This window comes from Pyxicephalus adspersus, chromosome 5 (genome assembly GCF_032062135.1).
Source record: "Pyxicephalus adspersus chromosome 5, UCB_Pads_2.0, whole genome shotgun sequence".
Taxonomy (NCBI): domain Eukaryota; kingdom Metazoa; phylum Chordata; class Amphibia; order Anura; family Pyxicephalidae; genus Pyxicephalus; species Pyxicephalus adspersus.
The window spans coordinates 95392167-95412241 of NC_092862.1; the positions used below are offsets into that span (position 1 = coordinate 95392167).

The following is a 20075-nucleotide window of genomic DNA, read 5'->3' on the forward strand; positions in this document are numbered from 1 at the left end:
CAGCATCCATGGATTTGCAACATTTACTGATCAGTCCAGTGTAGCATTGCCTGCCTGTTTCATTTTAACATTTGCACAACCAGAGCCAATATTGCTGCCCTTAATCCACAGCATCCAGAATATTACTGGTATTTATTTTTTATTTTGCAAAAAATAAAAATATATATATATTTGCTGAGGCAGAAATCATGTTTTCAAACCTATTCAATACCTAGTGTATTTAGGATATGATCAGGTAATATTTGCAATGGATCATCAATATCTTTTTCAAGCAAGTTCTGTTTTTTCTTTGTATAATGCCAGTTGGCTCACTCAAGTTTTAAACATATTTCAAAGTGGTTTTGGTAATGCTATGGGACCATAAACCTTGTATGTTGGGCTGGATTCTGCATCTCCAGACTTTCTGCATTCAGATATAACAGATTAAGCTAAGACTGTTTTTTTGGTAAAGTTTTCAAGTCTACATCTATTTATATTTACAGGATTGATAAATGAATAATCCCCACTGTTTTTAGGATTACTACATTTGAGTAGGCCATAGAAATTGAATATTGCTATTGTGCAAATGATGTGCACTGTTTGTATGTTGTGTGTTTTTAATTATACCCTACTGAGGTGTTCTACAAGCTCCATGTTACAACTGGTGTCTGAGCCATTAGGCATCGTAGCAGGTAGGTGTAGCGTTTACAGTTGCAACACTACACCAAAATGTACCTGAAGTCCTATGCACTTTGCAATAGACTCCTGAATCCTCAGTGAAATATCAGGCTATTGCTGATAGTTGCTGCTCAAAAAAGGTGAAGGAAACTGACTGTGTAGAGGGAAAGGAGGACACTTGGCTTATGTTCAAATATTAATAATCGATTTCCAGAACTGTTTATATTGTGTGTGTGTGTGTGTGTGTGGACAATCCGTTCCCTTGTTGGAGTAATTTGCCTTTTACATGGCTCTTATGTTTAGTGCTAAATAAACATTGTAGAAATCCCTTGTATAAAAGGCTAAATTGGACCGCTTTCAGGTACCCCAGAAGATAAACTGCAAGTGAGGGAAATGGAAGGTGGCTGTGGAGAAGGCTCTAGATCAGTATTTCACAACTACAGTTCCTCCAGAGATTGCTAGGGGTTCCATGAGCAGTTTGTGTTTTTTAGGTCAGTTTAACAGATACCAGTGATCTCTGATACCATATGGTAATTATAGCAGGGGTTCCCTGAAGATCTGATAGTTATTTTAAGGGTTTACCAATGTTGGGTCAAAAACACTGTTGAGTTTTGAATGCTTCTGGGAGATTTTAAAGAATAAATATCATTGTGATTAGAGAGAATATACTGATCTATCCAGAAGCTTTGGGGGCTCTGGAATAAATATCACGAGATTGTTGCTAGTTTTATCTGATTGTGCTGCACAACTGTTTTATTGACGTAAATAAAATAGTATTAATATTGAGTGATCTGAAGTCTTGGATTGTCCGAAAATTCCTTTTCAGAGGAAAACCCTTTTTTTATAAATAAAAAAGGAAATATTTTTGAATGGTTTGATCTAAAATGCAAACGCCCCCACAAATTAACAACCTCGATGAAGCCATCGTTGCTTCAATTCAACCTTGACCGTTAGATAAAGAAGATGTCATTCTAATTAGTAATTGAAGCAAAAACTCTTAGATAGTAAAGACCAGAGGTGTGGGTCACAGTTGGTCCTAATCATTTTTTTTTTTTATTAATTTTTATTTATTTATTTTTTTTATTGTAGGCATTTCAGTTATTGCAGGAAGGTACGCACCCCTACATGAACTGCTTATTGACCTGTATCTAAAAAAACCTGGAGGTCATAGAGGGATCCAATTTATTGTGGTAGGTTTCATATACCCCTTCTCCCCCCCCCCCCCTTTTTTTTTTTTAAACATTTTTTTTATTGAGTTAGATCAGTATTCAGGAATAAAAAAACAAATATATTACCATCAAAATGGCAAAAATGTTACAGGGCTGAACAAATCATTCCTCCTCTTTTATTTATTTTGTTGAGGAGGGGGGTAGAGGAAATGGCATGGTAAAGGTTTTGACTGCTTATCGTCACAGGCTGTGTCCATCTTTGGAAGGATCTTGTATTGTTTTGCAAGGGGTGTAAACATGAAAACTGGTGCCTAAACACAAAGCAACGTTCGACATTCATACAAAACATTAAAAAAAAAATCCAAATCCTTTTTAAAACTAACTTTGCTTTCAACAGAAGTATGAAATAAATAAGTCCTTACAAATGCCCATACAGGTAGTCCCCGGGTTAGGGACACCTGACATATGGACGCCTCCTAGATACAAACAGGGCTTCCCTGCTCACTCCTGTGCATGATGGAGGATTGTTAGGGGGCAGGGAATGTACCTGTTCTGACTTACATACAAATTCAACTTAAGAACAAACCTACAGTCCCATATCTTATGTACCCAGGAGACTACCTGTAGTTCCATATTTTTGGTCATTTCTTCTTTAATAGACTGACCCAAAAAAAATAAAACATAAAGTAGGGTAGTTCAATGATTTCTATATTATTCTCATCCACCATCCTGTGCTAAGATGCAAAGCCTGGAAGTTCTCACAACATGAAGCTCGCTGTTTTCATAAAGAACTGTGTGTGTGAACAAAGGTGGGACTTTCTATTACACTCCAACACTTTCATTATTTATAATAATTGAATATGGCTTCAGATTGAAGCTGATCTCAATGCATGGACCAAATATAACCAGGTTTAACTTTAGCTTTAACTATTTGACTATTTTGGTAATGTAGTAAAAGTAAAAAAAAAAAAAAAAAAAAGTACCTATACAACTGAACTGTAACCTGTCATAAAGTGTCACCTTTTCATCATAGGAATGTGTTTATTTAAATGTGTGTTTACATATACATTGGTACCTCGGTATAAGTCCAACTTGGTAAGTCCTGTTTGGACACAAAAAATTTTGCTTGGTATACAACCTTTGAGCTAGAAGCTGTATGGGTCAAAATGAGTCCTAACACCGCACGCTACCCTTATTTAACTCTCTCGAGACAAAGCCACGAGCGTCAGTACGCCAGTTGCTACCATTCAGTGAACAAACCGGGCTATAACTCTCTGTGATATACATAACATCTCCTCCTCCCTTCTCAGCACCATCCTAGTAGGCACTCAACTCTTCTCAGCAAGGTAAAGTGAGGTTAAATTTTCATTTATTTCATTCAATTGCTTTTGTAATTATGTACTTTAGTATTACGCAGTGTTTAAATTATTTTATACAACCATATCAATGTATATTATGCCAATAACAATAGGATTTTTTTTCATGAGAACGGATTAATAATTTTCGTTTTATATCTTATGGGAAAAATTTGTTTGGTATAAATCCAAGGATCTGGAACGGATTAAGGACATATAGCAAGGTACCACTGTAACTAGCTTATGTGTTAAATATGTCAATGAAGAATTGTGTGAACACGTTTCTTCCATCATTAGTCTCTTCCAGGTTGTATGAAGCACTGTTATGTACTGAGCAGTGGAGGGGATAATGAAAGTGCTGTGATGGGTGCACTGGTGAGCAAAATACCTTTCACAAACCCAAATCATATTCCATCTGTTCTGGACATTTTAAGATATCAAGCAGCCTACAATACTTTGTTCAACAGCTGTTTAACTCCCACAAGGGACCTGAAAGGTGAGTATGCTCAGTTACTCATTAAAATATATACTACTACTAAAGCAGCTGTCGCCAACCTTTCGGATCTCACTGACCACTAAATTCGTAATTTTAAATCCTGCGGACTAATAATATGAATTTTTTAAAAAAGATAAATGCATTTGTAAAATATTGATCTTCCTAATGATGCCTGACAAGGACTGTGGAGGAGCTGATTCAATGATCAGCTGACGATTAAGTGAAGTATTACTATTGTCATTAGTTGCATTACACTGGGGAACAATTTTGAACAAATTTTTTGTTGACTTTAATTTTTAAGCTTTTTTACAATAAAATAGGTATGCTGATTCTAAAAGTGCAGTTTTCTCTACCGTTTTTATTTTTGCGATTACTGTAGCGTGGATTTGTATAGGCTGTTTACACACAAGACACTGTGGTCAGAGGTTGTGCGCTGCTCTACGTAGTGAATAAGCAAAATTTTTTTCTCTACTTGCACACCTATGTCCTTTCTTTCAGATGATGTCTGGCTCTGCTGTTTCTCGTCGTAAGTGCCTAAACAACTTTGATTCATTTTGTTATATCTGTGGCAGTTTCACCATTCCCAGTCAACGGCAAACATCAGCACATTTGTATAGCAAGCCTATTTGGCATATTTCAAAGTTAAACTTGGTGATCAAGATAAGTCTTGGGCCCCTCTTAAGGTGTGCAAACAGTGTGTTGAGGGTGTACAGATGTGGACAAAGGGAACATGTGATAAGATGCCATTTGGTACACCTATGATTTGGCGAGAGCCAGAAGATCATTTCAGTGACTGTTAACTTTTGTATAGTGAAAACTTTAGGACATAACAAGAAAAATAAATGTAACATAGAGTATCCTAGTCTACCATTGGCTATACGCCCAGTGACTCATTCAGATGAAATCCCGGTGCCAGTTTTCGTTACACTACCTCTCTTGAAGAACATGATTATGGTGATGAAATGGGTGACAACAATGATGAAAAGTTTGAAACTGAAGAGGACTCTGTTCGTAATGGATTTAATCAGCATGACTTGAGTGATTTGGGACTACCGAAGAAGGCTTCAGAACACCTAGCGTCAAGACTGCATGGGAAAAACATACTTGAAAAAGGAACAAAGGTATTGTACTTTCCAACCCGAGAAATTGCATTTCTGCAGTACTTTAGAGCTGACAGTGGCTTTGTGTATTGCCATAACATACCTGGTTTAACCCCCTGAGCGGTAACCCTGAGTGTGATTCGGGGTAGAAAAAAGATGCTAAAAGCGGTAACCCCGAGTCACACTTGGGGTAGGTAAACCTATGGGAAAAAATAGTAAATCGAGTCTTACCTGATCCGCCAGCGTCCCGCATCGTCTTTTGCTTCCTCTCGCTCTTCCTTCGCGCCTTCTTTCTTCTTCCTCCAGCTTCTTCTGCACTCGATGAGTCACCTAGGAGTTCCCGGTGACGTTGGTGCGTGCGTACTCCACCGGAAAATTCAAAATCCATTTGTATTGCATTCAAATACAAAATAACTGTATTGAATGCAATACAGTGGATTTATATGTGTAAAAGCAGTACATTGTCTTTCATGAACATTTATTTTACAGTATAACATATTAGTATATTTATTTTTAAAAAATTAATTTTTTTATTTTGACATGATTTTGTGTGTTCCAACTTTTTTTTATACTCATACTATTAATATACTGTTTTATTTATATACATTTTCGTGAAAAACAATGTACTGCTTTTAGACATAAAAATCCAGACAGAAATGAACCGCTCAGGAGGTTAATGGGAGAAATTGGGAATTCCAAACTATAACTCAACTGAATGGCGACTATTCATCGATAGTTAAAGCGGAGCTTAAAGTGTGTCCTCCCTCCTTCACAATGGCAATATATTTGAGTCAGTCCCAATTGGCCATTCAGTTTCTCTTTGTGAAGAATATGCAGAATAAAGAGAGTCATTGAGTTGTTGCAATATCACCAATACAATTGGGTCATCTGTGTTGACCTTAAAATGGTATGCTTCCCTCTTGGTCAGCAACGCGGATACACAGAGTATCCCCATGATCTGTGCATCTTTTGGCATTTCCTAGCCTCTCATTTGAAAAAATAAAGGCCGCTGTGTTTGGTCCACAGATTCGGCAGCTTATCAAAGATGAACATTTCATCAGGACAATGTCAGAAGTTAAAAAGAATGCTTGGTTATCATTCAAAGCCATTGTCAAGGACTTTCTTGGAAACACACAACCAAATAATTACACAGAAATTGTCCAGAAACTCTTGGAGAGCTTCAAAATGCTTGGTTGCAATATGAGCATCAAGGTGCATTTTCTGAATAGCCATCTTTCTAGCTTTCCGGAATACCTTGGTGCAGTCAGTGATGAGATTTGAAGGTCATGGAAGGCCAGTATCCGGGTAGGCAGGATGTACATTTGATGGCTAACTATTGTTGGAGCATCCGACGGGATTGTCCTAACACTGAACACTCCAGGAAAAGCTATACGCATAAAATTTACCTTAACCCCTTACCTGATTAATTTTCAAATGTTTTACTGTATAAAAAAAAAGTCAGAGTAACAATAAATCCTTTGTATGAACAAAATAAATTTAAATAGTACATTCAAGTCATTATTTCATTATTTCTTCATTGTATGTAAACTTTATATGTTTTTTGACAAAAATGGAGGGATCCCTGTATTGTTAAAAACTAGATGTGATAGCAAAACACTGGGGTCATTTCTGGATTCACCACCCAAAAATTAGTAAAAAAACAAGTGTAAGATCTAACTCAACAAAAAATGCATTCCCTAGTGTTCTCTTAGGTATTACTAAAGAAATGCAAAATATTTGTTTGCTTTTTCCCATTCATTATGGGTTTATTTCATTCAAATCTAAGACCAAACAAGAAATTATAGTTATCAAAGTCAAAATATGTGATGCCAATAAATATACCGGTAACACTTAAAATACACAGTTAAGGTCATACTTACCTAAAGGAGCAACTGGGAGACACATAAAACAATCAAATGAGAATCACTATTTGCGGAGCGGGGTGACTTTTGTAATGGTGGAAACAATACTGTGCATGGCTCAGCAACGTTGGCTCATACAACTTCAGACTACACTGGCGTCACGCTGTTTTTCCGTCTCTAGTACAGTTTGTGAATTTAGTGCAATATAAATGCGAAAATTGCCATTCAGAATATAGAAATTTGAATGTTATTAAAACAAAAAAATTGACCAAATTTTTCGGTGGGCCACCAAAATTTTCTCTTGGACCACTGGTTGGTGACCACTGTCCTAAAGAGTTTTTTGTATAAAGTACTGGAGCAGTGGTATGACTGCAAAAAAAAAAAATGCACCATACAGATGTGCAGAACTCTGAGGGCATAAACAAATATTCACTATTTGATTATTCTGAGTGAAAAATAAAGCAAAAAGATCATGCTTGGAGAAAAAAACTATGTGACCTAATAAATGACATGTCCGGTTCGTCTCTAGTCATAGAGACATTCGGTAAAAAGTTCTGCACTCTTAAATCAACCAGACTCATTTTTTATAAATTAGGTAGGTCAAAGTGAGTGCAGCACAATAAAGAGTAACTGAGCTGATTTTTGGGCATATTTTTATTGGTGGGCAATTAGTGGTCATAATAAAGTACATCTGTCATGGGAGGAATATATAGGCTGCCACTTTCAACACTGAAAAAAGCTAGTTGCCTAGCTGTCTGGCTTCAATGCTGATGAGATCTTCCTCTGGAACAAGCATGCAGCAAATGTGTCAAACCATTGTGCCTATTATTGCTATAAATCCAAGCACTGAATTCTAAACATCTGCATGATAGGTTACTTACTGAAGGAAGAACATCTAGAAAGGCCCAAAGACATGAACCTTCTCAAATCCAGTTGTGCAGGTATAGGCCAATGTTTTCCTGACATTGGATAATACATAGGCTGTTGTTGCTGGTCATCTCATGCAAAAGCAGGCCAATGACCTAGAACAAGTTTTCAGTCATTGCTGTTAAAAGGAGACCAAGGCTCCACCTGCTGGCTCAAATAAATCCAAACCCACCCCTACTTGCATATTTCCCAGATGAAAGAGAATATTCAATTTTTATTTTATTTTCACCTAGATAATAATGATAAATATATGAAAGTGGGGGGATTTATTTTTTTATTTTTTCTTTACATTGCACATAATGCATAAAAATGGTTATTGGCATTCTGTGTTGTGATATCTACATTGAGAATAATATGTATATTTCTTTTTTACATGTATCTGGACTGCCACATCTAGTGATGATGGTGAAAGTTTCCCTATAGTTTGTCAGGAGTAAAACTGCTGATAGGCTTGTTTGAATGGCAGTGCATAGTGTAATAAAACTGAATTCCAGTCCTATGTTCAGTCTTTCATAGTACTAAAATTGCTTTTCCTGACAGCATGTACACATGGATAATCTCCGCCCCTTGCTCTCTACAGGACCCCTTTACCAAGGCAATAAAAGTAAACTCCCACTCCCATACAGGTGTTCTTTTTCTGTCCTCGCTCCAGGACCAAGCATTTGTTTCCCCTACCACTCCCTCCCTGGTCCAGCCTCTCCAAAGGGAAAGTCCCATCGCGGGTGGTAAATCCATCAACATTTGTGAACCCTGGTGCCGAGGGTATGGTGATATGGAGCTTAAATGGCCCTTTTGTTGTGGGTAGGTGAGCAGCAAGCAAGTTTTTTTCATACCGGTTTCCATTTTCATTTGCTGTCTAAATAGTTGCTTAGTGCTTTGCACAGGTGCAGCAAGCATCAGCTCACAGCCATCATGCAAATGGTAGTAGTGGAGAAGAGTTTAAAGGAAAGAATGTCTTTTCTTTCTGTGTATCTCTGGGCACACCTGCTGTATGGCTCCATAAAATTGCAGTCTTCCCCTCAAATAATAGGCATTGCATTTTATTTGGTAGAATTTTGTTTTTGTAGATACAATATGGCTTCAAGCACTAATGTTCTGTCTGCGGGTTTTTTTACCTGCATTCTGGTATTCTATAATTATACATACTTGGTTATCATCCTGTGGTATTTTAGGAAACCCCTTGGATGTTTTTTCTTGGTTACTTGTACATTTATTAATCATTAGATAATAATGAGTGCAATTGCTATCATAACACTGTTAATCTTAAAACTACACCAGCAGCGGTAGCAGCCAATGTTAGGTGACCATCGCCATCTGTTACAGCAGGCGCCATTTTAAAATAATTTTTCTGTTTTTACTTCTCTGTAGCTGCTATGCTGACTGGTAGGAAGTCATATAGGAAGTTTTATTGGTGGGTTTTGTTAGGTACATATATAGGAAAGATATATTACTTGTTTTAGTTGCTGGCTCACCTAACCTCGCCTCACAGGCGCGAAAACTGCCGCACAGATGGATTCAGAAGATGGCTGCCACCTTAAAAAAGAGTATTTTTTTAAGGTTTCTTTTTGTTGTGGGATAAAAGCCCTCAAAGAAAGTATACCAGGAAGTCAGAGCATGTTTCTCTCCAGCCTCGTCTACCGTACCTCTAATAGAGGGTGTGTAACAAAGGATATGTCTCCATGTAGGCCAGTGTCAATGGGTACTAAGGCAATGTGGCAATACAACCAGACATTTATCCAACTGACTGCAATCTGTGCCTCTCAAGTCAGCTAAAATTGACACCAGTTAAGGTTCTGGCTATTTGTATAGGTGACATTCGTTCCACTGGCACCAATGCAGCCAGGCATTTATCCCACTAACCATCACACTGACCAGCAATGTGCTGGTCATCTGCTCCTGCCCATTTTAGGTCAGTCCGCCTATGGCTCTGCCATTGAATTGTGCTGGGTGAATGGCACAAAGACCTTGCCTTTCAAACTTATCTGTGCATCTTGCTTTAAAGAAGCACATAAATATAAGGAAGCACAACCAAGCCATGCATTATGCCTGCGCCAGGTAATGTATTTTCCTGTCTGCCTCTTAAGTACTATCTGTTCAGCAAAGGGATAAAAACCCTGGGAAAAAGCATCTCAAAAAGACAAGACACCCAGCTTCTCTCAGTTCTATTCGTCCTTCCTCTAGAGGAGCATGAGGGGCAAGAGGAATTTCACCCTGTGAAATTACTAGGGCAAAGAGGTCACTCTCTCATTCCAGAAGAAAGTGAATCATGTTGGGCATGTGGCACAGGAACATTACCATCTAAGCAGGGGTGTGCTATATGCTTTAAAGAAGCAGGCCAGTCTTCAGAATCAAGGCTAGTAAAAAGTGGCCGGTCTTCACCTAAAGAAGTTATCACACATATTTTATAATTAATTTCCAATTATTTTTCGTTTAGGATCCTCTGGGTCAGTGTTCAGATGGAGACTTGAAGCGAATCTATACCACAATAGGTCTGGTTGTTGCCCAGCAGTAGTATCAGGATTGGTGTCACGTTGTTGGGGGCAGAACAGCGGTCCTGTATGCTGCCCATATCCTGTTTGTAAGAAGGCACGGTTACAAGACTTCTCTAGAGCTGCTCCAACTCTCTGGAATGGTCTTCCTCGCCCTATTCGGCTTGCTCCTACTTTCTGCTCATTTAAAAGAGCGCTCAAAACTCATTTTTTCAAACTTGCCTACCCATCTTCTTCTGTCTGCTAAACCCTCATTACTTCCCACCACTACATATCGCCCATCCTATTGTGTGTGAAATTCCCCCACCTACTAGATTGTAAGCTCTTCGGGGCAGGGTCCTCTCCTCCTGTATCACTGTCTGTATTAGTCTGTCATTTGCAATGCCTATTTAATGTACAGCGCTGCGTAATATGTTGGCGCTATATAAATCCTGTTTAATAATAATAAAAGGTACACTCAGGGATCGCAAGGGGCAAGTTGCCAGGGTGTGGCATAGACATCAGTCGTTCTTGTAAATAAATGTCCAGGAGGCAAGAGATTTCCTGTCAAGAAATTTTGTTAACCCTCAGAAAATGGAACCTAAAAATCCTAGACTATCTGACTACAGAACCTAAGAAGAGCCCAAGGAAAGTCTTTTGAAGATACAAACAAGTTTGTCCAGGTTTCCAACATTTGAAAACGCACGCAGACACCCTGGGTGATTTCAGTCAGGTAACAAGGTTACCGGATAGAGTTTTTGTCAGGCTCTCTGAGATCCTGGTATGTTCAGAATATTAGAAGTGCAATGCGCTTCTATCCTATATGCAATGAATGGGACAAGCATTGGTGCTGCTATCAATAGGAGAGCAAGACAGAGGATTCTATTCCAAACTTTTCATAGTAATTTACCTCTCATGGGTTTAGGTCAATTCTAGACCTGAAGGATTTATATCATTTTTACACTAGAAGGTTTTGTATGATATTCTTGCAGTTAACTTTGTCAGTCATTTGTCTGGCTCATTGGATGATTTTAATAGATCCAGCAGAAGCTTACAGGCCTGTCTCAATTGTGGAATGCCACCAGACATTCTTTCTTGTCTGAGATGTTTCAAACACCTCCAGTTCATCTGCCTACCCTTCACTTGTTCCACAGCTTTAAAGATGTTAAATAAATGGTTTGGGGAATCGGCCTATGTCTCTGCTTGAACAATGTTCTTTGCTGACAATATCCAAAACCAAGTGGAGAGCCACAAGAAGACAATTCTGCAAACTCTGACTCTGGTGAACTATCAGAAGAGTCAGTTGGGCCTTTGCAGGGAATAGAAATTTAAGGATAATATTCATTACAGTGAAATCTAGAACACTTTTGTTTTCGTACAAAGTGGCACAAATGATAGTGTGGGCTCAAAGACTTTTAAAGGGTTGACACTGCCGGCAAAGGCATTATTTTATTATAATTATGTAGGTCAGATCTGCTCATCACCAGACAAAGTGGAACAAAGATTGTCTATTTCCATCAAGTCACATTCAGGTTTTTTTATGGACAAAAAAGTGTTTCAATTTTTCTTTCTCCCCAACCACCAGCATAAAATCTGTTGGGTGATTTATATGAGCAGATCATTTCTTGAACACAAGTGGCCTCTGGGCAAACACATTTTTTTTTAAGTCAATAGACGTGCTTGCATCTCCAGTTATGTCCAAGTGCCGGCAAATACTGGCCGTGACCCTGGCATGAGGAAATTGATTTTTTTCTTTTATTCTTTCTTGCCGAGACTAATTTTTCCATGGCCCTTAGCAGCATTCTAGCCCTGACTGCCTAGCACTAAATGCTAACTTGTTGGAAGGCAGAGGCTCCTAGCATCTGGTTATTCGTGAAGGCAGATATGCTCAAAGCTTACAAACATCTATAAATAGATGCAACAACATATAGAAAGTTTTTAATATATAGCAGAAATCAAGGGTTTTCTTGGTTATCTCATCACCAGCACAGGTTCCAGAATGTTCTACATTCAGCTTTGGATGAAGAACTCGGGGTCAACTTGTAAGGGAGACAATAAGTTATCTGACTAGGGAGGACAGGGAGTAGTGCCAACAAAGAGAGAGCAGGGTGAATAATACATTTAATACGGATAATTGCAAACCAGAGGCGTACATTAAACAATGTGGCAAACTGAAGTCCAAAATAAGCAGTCCTGTAATATGGGTTCAAGTGAGGCTTGTAAACTTGCTGAGTTCTAGGACTGGGATATGATGATTCAGTCAAAGAGATGGTTTGATGAAATACCAGTTCAGAATGGCAGCAGCAGAAGATGTGTTGGGAGTCCAGATGGATAAGTCAGTCGAGAGGCAGGGTAAAATGATATGCCCAAATCTGTTCCAATTTCTGTGTCAATTGCCTGGATTAATTCCCTTGGCACTAAGATTTGGGCACGTGACCAGGGTCCTAACGTGACCTTGCCTGTTTTTTAAATGGAAGTGTTTTGGGCCCAGATTATTGGTTGTTTTCTTCCCTCCCTTTATGTTTGATGTTTTTGCTTGTTACATCCCATTGGTACATGCTGTCAGGAATATGGAAAATTGTTGTCGTACTTTACCTGTAATTTTCCTTTCCTGTAAACTCCTCCTGACAGCATGTTTCCCTCCCTTATCCTGTTGTGAGCTTGTTACAGAACACCTGTATGGGAGAGGGAGGTTACTTTTTTGCTTTGGTAAAGTGGTCCTGTGGAGAGCAAGGGATGGATGTTACCCATTTGTACATACTGTCCGGAGGAGTTTACAGTAAAGGAAAATTACAGGTAAGTATTACAACAATTTTACATAATTCTTTTTTCAATGTATGCCATTATTTGGGAAAATTACACTGCAAAATTTTACACACTGAATCAGATTTAGATGTTTTTTTTTTTCATGTACTTTGAAATTGCAGCTAAATATTGCATACACAAACTGTGTCCAGTGGCATTAACATGTTTCCCAGTAACATCCCCAGAGGCTCACACACAGGGAATACAATGCTACAATAAGCAGACATGCAAAAGAACATGGTAAGAAACTATGAGTCTGATTTATTAAAGCTCTCCAAGCTTGGAGAGAATACACTTTCATCAATGAAGCTGGGTCATCTGGCAATCCTGGAATGGATATAGTCCAGGATTCCAAACATTTACTAGCAAATGACTTGAAGAAATTAATTCCAGGTTTGCTGGATTACCCAGCTTCACTGATGAAAGTGTATCCTCCCCAGCCTTGGAGAGCTTTTAAAAAATCAGGACTTATGCTTTCGCATTATGTTTCATACAGCCTCCATAATAGTGTGCCAGATGCGGCATTCCTTTCAGCAATTTTGAATACAAATAAAAAATTTAAAAGGAAAAATGAGAAGACTACACAAAATGTAAAGTCAGCACTGCCCTACTACTTTTGAATGTGTTTATAGGAGTTGATACAAATGTTTCAAAGCAAGCCTAAAACCAATTAAAAAAGCCAATATTACTTTTAAAGGGAGCTTCTAGGAGTTTTTAGGCTTTAAAGCCCTTCTAAATGATTGTTAACGCTCTATTGTTTTCAATGTAAGTGTTCATGATTTTTTTTTTTTTTTATAGGTGATTACAAGCAGTTATCCTAAACCAGGGGTGTCAAACTCAAATACACAGAGGGCCAAAATTAAAAACTTAGACAAGTCACAGGCCAACCTTGAAAAAATTGAGGAAATTTTTCCTTCTTATTAGATATAAACCTTTTTGATATGGAAGCTAAGACATTTTGCTTCACATTCAATCTGAAACAAGCTTATAAAAAAGAAAGGCAAAAAAATTTTTTTTTAATTTTATTTAAGAAAAAATCTTATGCCTCTTTCTCTATTTGTAGTCTTCTGAGTTAAATTTCAGTGGTAACCTTCTTGCAAAGGCTAACAAAAATAATACCAATATTCTTCTATGAAAATCCAATCATTCAAGTCCATGCCTTGGAGTACCAAGGAAAAGTACAGCTGAGGGGGAGTGCTGGAAATGCCAGACGCGACCAATGAGGAGCAAAATCTTATGAGTGTCCCGCCGCTGAAACTTTCTCTTCATTGAAATGGCGCCGCTACTAAAATTCCTGGCATTATTTGTGTCTATAAAACATCCAATGCTGGGCCACGCATAGGCAGAGGGCCCGCTGGTCTATAGACGCGAGTGATGATGGGAATTGTAGTAGTGGAACTATTTCAATGCAGAGGCAAGCCAGCTGCAGTTAATATTTAGGATTCCCTTGGGTGCCAGATTTGGCCCTTGGGGGGGAGTATGACACCCATGTCCTAAACACTAAAAAAAATGTTCCTCTGATATACTCCCTGGTGTAGGCTAGCCCATTGTAATGCATGGAAATTTCATATCTGACCTTTTAAATGCAAAGGGCTGCAATTTTTAACACAGACTTCTAATTCTTCATTTTTCTGCAGATCACGAAAGCTTGCTTCACTTTGAAGTCACTCTACAAAAAGACTTAAAAATTGGCATATCATTTCAGCATCCAAGTGGTAGCAATCTTTTATGCGGTATGTTTTTTTTTTTTTTTTTTTTTTTTTTTTTCTTTATAGATTCATAAAGAAAACATTTCATGTCCTGTATATCTTGTCATGTCTTAAAGTAAACCCATGTTCATTTGTTTAGTGATTGTTGAAGTCTTGGACCCAAGGAAATTAATGAGCACGGTCTACACCAGCCCATCCGACCCTCCCTTATTATGCAGCAATGACTTCATTGTGAAGATTATGGAAGTGTAAGTTTTAATCTGAGATGGTATGAATTTTTATTCTGACTTTTGTACAGCCAAAAAAGGTGTAATTATACCCAAAACTCCTCTTTATGCAAAACTCATGAATAAAACAGAAGTAAACAGAAGAAAAAAAAAGCTCATTCCCCTTTACCGTCACAGATCCATCAATCCCTTAAGGAGTTTCCTATATTGCTTCGTCCCGAGGCGCAGGAAGTACCGGGCGCTGCCATCTCTTTGCCCTTCTTCCTACATCACCTGATTTTGACTGCGCAAACGTGAGATTGGGTGGTGAGGATGGGGGGAAAAAAGTGCTAGGGCTTGCCATGTGAGCTCCTTCAGTTGGGTTGGACTGCATATTGGGCCCGTGCAGGTCTTCTGTGCAGACCTAATAAGCATCCCAACAGCCCGCTAATTTATTGCTTTTTGCATGCACACACACACACACACACACACACACACACACACACACACACACACACACACACAGTAATTTCAGAGCTCAGAGTAGAGAGGTAGCAGCACCCTGAGCAATTAGTTGCACAGTGGTGCAAGGCGAGTACTGATAGGAGCAGATATCTTGTGTACCTTAGAGATGACTTTATATTGATCTACTGCTTGCCCTTTCGTTGTCCATTCAGAGGCGAGAAACCTGCTGAACTGCAGCAGAGAAAGTCAGGTGGTCTTCTCTGTTGGAGGCTGTGTTTTTGTGTAAAGATTAGAATGGAAAGAAATACTAATAAGGAATTACACAGAATAACTGGGTAATAAAGTTTTAAAGTAAAGATAACAGAGACTATTGATTCAGAGAACATCCAATTGCCTCATAGGATCAGGAAGCATTTTCTTCCCCTGTTGGAGCAAGTTGAACCATTTTTGTGCTTTCCTCTGGATCGAATGTCTACAGGGTTTTTATCCTGAGATATGTTTATTTCCCTAGTGGGTTTTTTTTTCAACCTATGTACAGTATGTCCTATGTAATTCTTAAATTGTTAACAGCCCATTGGTGAGGGCATGTATGGATATGGCAAGTGGCTGCAAGAGATCATCAGAACTTATTGGAGAAGGATAAATGGTAAAAATAGTATTGAAGGGATCACAAATAGTTATGGTACTAGGTTTTAGCATTCTATTTTTTTTTTTTTTTTTTTTTAGGGCTTATGTCTATTTAAAAGTCCTAAATTAATTACCTGATGGCCATCAGATAGGGATATTAGAAACGAGTAAATATGACATAATTGTCAAAGCATGGCATTCGTAAGGGAGATCATAGGGAGAATGCCCTACTTCCCATCCCTCACAATTCCTATTTTTGGTACTCCATTGCAATAAAAATTTGCAAGACAAAAGGAAAGTAATTTGTCAGTCCACTGACTTGCTCTTTGGAGAAATAGTTTGTGTTTCTGTATCAAATACTGGAACAAAAAATTCTTCATTTCATGACCTCCCAAAACTTAAGATGTTTCACTTCTAAAACCAACCAAAAAAAATTGCATATTTTACTTTTAAAAGATTTAAGCTATGCTTTAACCAATAATAATTAGTCTTTCATCTTCAGTTGTATGTCAATTCCTGTCACTATGAGAGCCATCTTTAAGAAAGTGAACAAAGCGGATGCTCCTGAAACTTCAAGTGCCAAAGTCGATAAGGATTTACCTTTCCCATATTTTTGTGAAATCCCTTCAGTTGTGAAAGATCTATTGTGCATTGATAAGAAGCCTACTTCTGGAAAAAATGATCCGCTTAGCTCAGTCTGTGACCCCAATGAGGAGCTGTTCCCTGAATCTGTTTATTCACAGGCATCCAGCCCATGCCTTGTTCCAGAAATTAGTTCTAGATTGATTAAAGATGCCTACTATAGCATTGCAGTCACTTCTAGTGGTGTAGAAGAGCAACATTCTAGTTTTGCTGATGAGTCATGCTCAAGTCTTGTAGAGGATTCAAACCCTATTATTGTACAGGAGCTCAGTCCTATCACGCCAGAAAACACCAGTGTTAAAGTAGCCGAGAAACAAAGCTTAAATATCCCAGAAAAGCTAAGTTCAAGCATCACAGAAGAACTTACCATGGCTGCTGCAGCTTTTGAGGTGCCTCGGGCAATTCTGAACAAGGAAAATAAAGGCTAATTAAAACAAAGCAGTATTTGACTGGTTTTATATAAATCTTATACTGCATACCATATCTGTTTTTTGTGTGATTTAATAAATAATGCAAAAAGATAGCCAAATATATCTTTACTTATTTCATCTGTATATTGGAACATTTTAAGTGATTGTGTACAACTTGACATTCTCAACTTATTTGGTAAGTCAGCCTTGTTATTAACCACCTGAGCGTTACACTGATTTCTAGATTTCTGTTCCAAAAGCGTCACAGGTTTTGATGAAATTTTTTTTTTTAAATTGTAGACCTGTAACTTACAGAAATATGTCTGAATAGGGTTCTAGTAGATATCATGAATATAAAAAATGTTTGAATGGACCCGACGCTGGAACACGGAACCGACGCTGGATTAGCACAGCGGGACCAGGTAAGTGGGGATTTTAGTGTAGGCGAAAAAATACGGGGTTAACCAAAAGAGCAAAAATATTTAGTGCGAGAAATTACGGGCTTAGCGGTTAGGGGGTTAACAAAAATATGCACAACAAAAGGATTGGTGTGTGTACATACATACATATACACATAAAATGTAATGCAGTTTACCAGCTTTGTTTTCTGCCCTCCATCAGGTGCTCTTGCCAGTGGCACACTTGGTGCCCTAAAGTGACAATACAATCAAGAAGTGTTTTTCTCTGCTGGTCTGGGAAAAAGCAAACTGATGTAGCCACCACACACATCAAAAAAACTAGATGTCCACTACTTTTATGTGCAGCCTATGGCAAATGCACAGCAGGGGTTCTGTAGAGCATGTGGAGCAATGACCATCCCTGGGCATCAGCCTTTTCAAATAAGGTCTTTTATGATTAAAATTTGTTTTCAGATCACATAAAAACAAAAAAATGTGTATTCAGCTTTGTTATTGGGATCAAAAGGAAAGCCTCATTTCAGTTATGGGTACAAGGATTTAGTTTGGTAATAAACCAAACAGCATCAGCACTTGTTTCTTTTGTACAAAGAGAGCACAGGTTCACTTATTTTGTAGTAACAGTTCAAAGCAGATCTTTCTAGATGACAAGGCCACAGCCCTGATACCATCTAGACAAAAAGACACAATATTGGGACCTACTGATCGCACACATTTTGAAGCTTTCAGGATTTTCAGAGGTGTGACAGGCCCCCTGTACACAGCTCCTGTCAACAGTGCTCAAGCTCCCAAATCACTGTTACCAGGCTGTGTTGGAGCACCAGCAACCCAGCCCAAGGATAACGCCTCATGAATGAAAGCTGCCCAAATCTAAAATAGAATAAAAATGGGATCCACATCAGTCCTTTGAATCGTTTACTCAAAAAAACATTACACTGACCTTACAATTGTAAGTTCTCAGGAATGAACCATGTGGGATTTTTGACACCAGAAAGGAAATATTGCTATCCTAATTATAGAAAAGATCCCTTAGCAGAAAATGCCTAATGGCATAATGTAGAAACCCTCCCAATGCTTGTTAATTTGAGGACAATTATTTGTGTTTTCTTTACAAAGAAAAGTCAGACTGAAATAACACTTGCAAGAATACTATTTTTCCAGACACAGCTTACATCTAGCTTTTTCTTAAAGCAATCTATAGTTGTTGCTGAAACTACTTCCTGAGGTAGCTGATTCCACATTTTCACAGACCTTACAGTGAAGAATCCCTTCCTTATCCGGAGCTTACACTTCCTTTCATCCAGACACAAAGAGTGCCCTCTTGTTTTCTAATGATCTCAAAGTGAATAATTGGGAAGTGGGTTCTCTATATACCATTTATATATTTTTACAGGGTGATCATATCCCCCTTTAAACGTCTCTTCTCAAGGGAGAATAGATTCAGCTCAGCTAATCTCTCCTCATAGCTGAGCTCCTCCATTTGCCATTCTCTGCACTCTCCCCAATTCCACAATGTCCTTTTTGTGAACTGGTGCCACAAATTGGACTGCATATTCCAGATGTGGTCTGACCAATGCTTTGTACAGGAGCAGGATTATGTCCACATCCCTGCAGTCTATTCCTCTGTTAAAACAAGAAAGTATTTTGCTATCTTTTGATACTGCAGCTTGGCATTGCATTCTGTTCTTTAGTCTATGATCTACCAGAACCCCCAGATCCTCTTCCATTCCTGAAAAAAAAAATTCCCAAAATGTATTCCCCCTAGACCGTATGAAGCATGCATGTTGTTACCTCCAAGTGCATACCTTTATATTTATCTATATCAAATGTCATTTGCCACTTGGCTACCAAATCAAACCGTACATCCAGGTCTGCTTGTAGACTATAGACATCCTGTACTGACTTAATTCCATTACATAGTTTAGTATTATCTGCAAACACAGAAATTATACTTTTAATCCCAAACTCTAAATAATTTTTAAAGATGGTAAACAGTACAGGTCCCAACACTGAACCCTGGGGTACACCACTAATAACCTTAGACCATTCAGAGTATGAATCATTAGGCACTACTCTCTGGATGCGATCCTTAAACCAGTTCTTTATCCATTTACAGATTGACTTTTCCAAACCTATTGACCCTAACATGAATATTAACCATCTGTGGGGTACAGTGTCAAATGCTTTAGCAAAGTCCAAGTACACTATATCAACTGCTATTCCACTGTCTACGGTTTACTTACTTTCTCATAAAAGAAGAGTAAATTTGTTTGACAACTTCTGTCTTTCTTGAAGCCATGCTTACTATTACTTAAATTAAATATTATTTTCTAGCAGAAACTCCTCTATGTGGTTCTTTATCAAACTCTCTAGGACTTTTCCAACTATGGACGTTAAACTAACTGGTCTGTAGTTACCTGGTAATGACTTTGCTTCGCTTTTTAAAGATAGGAACCACATTGGCCTTACGCCAATCCATTGGTACCATGCCAGTGGATTAGAGTCTCTAAAAATTAGAAATAATGGCTTAGAAATAACTGAGCTCAGCTCTTTGAGGACACATGGATGTATTCCATCAATCTGGTGCTTTGTCAACCTTAATATTGCCCAACTGTTTCTCAGTCATCAATTTTGAGCCATTGTGAACCGTTTAAGGCAGTGACATTGCGATTTTGAAGTTGGGCTTGAGCTCTGCCAATTTCCTTTGTGTACACAGAGCTGAAAAAAGTGTTTAGTAAATCCGACTTTTCTTTATCCCCAG

General features: G+C 38.3%; 1 protein-coding gene across 2 annotated transcripts in view; it reads left to right on the plus strand.

Annotated features, from left to right (window-relative positions):
• LOC140332043 (mediator of RNA polymerase II transcription subunit 1-like) overlaps positions 1 to 16994 on the plus strand; it is a 24879-nt gene extending 7885 nt beyond the window's left edge. For both annotated transcript variants that reach the window (XM_072413343.1, XM_072413344.1), the window contains 6 exons: positions 4 to 128; positions 1747 to 1847; positions 3479 to 3677; positions 14477 to 14572; positions 14688 to 14796; positions 16349 to 16994. In XM_072413343.1, coding sequence (XP_072269444.1) covers positions 4 to 128; positions 1747 to 1847; positions 3479 to 3677; positions 14477 to 14572; positions 14688 to 14796; positions 16349 to 16916 — 1198 coding nt within the window. In that variant the 3' untranslated portion in view covers positions 16917 to 16994. The remainder of the gene's footprint in view (positions 1 to 3; positions 129 to 1746; positions 1848 to 3478; positions 3678 to 14476; positions 14573 to 14687; positions 14797 to 16348) is intronic.
• Positions 16995 to 20075: the final 3081 nt, after the last annotated feature.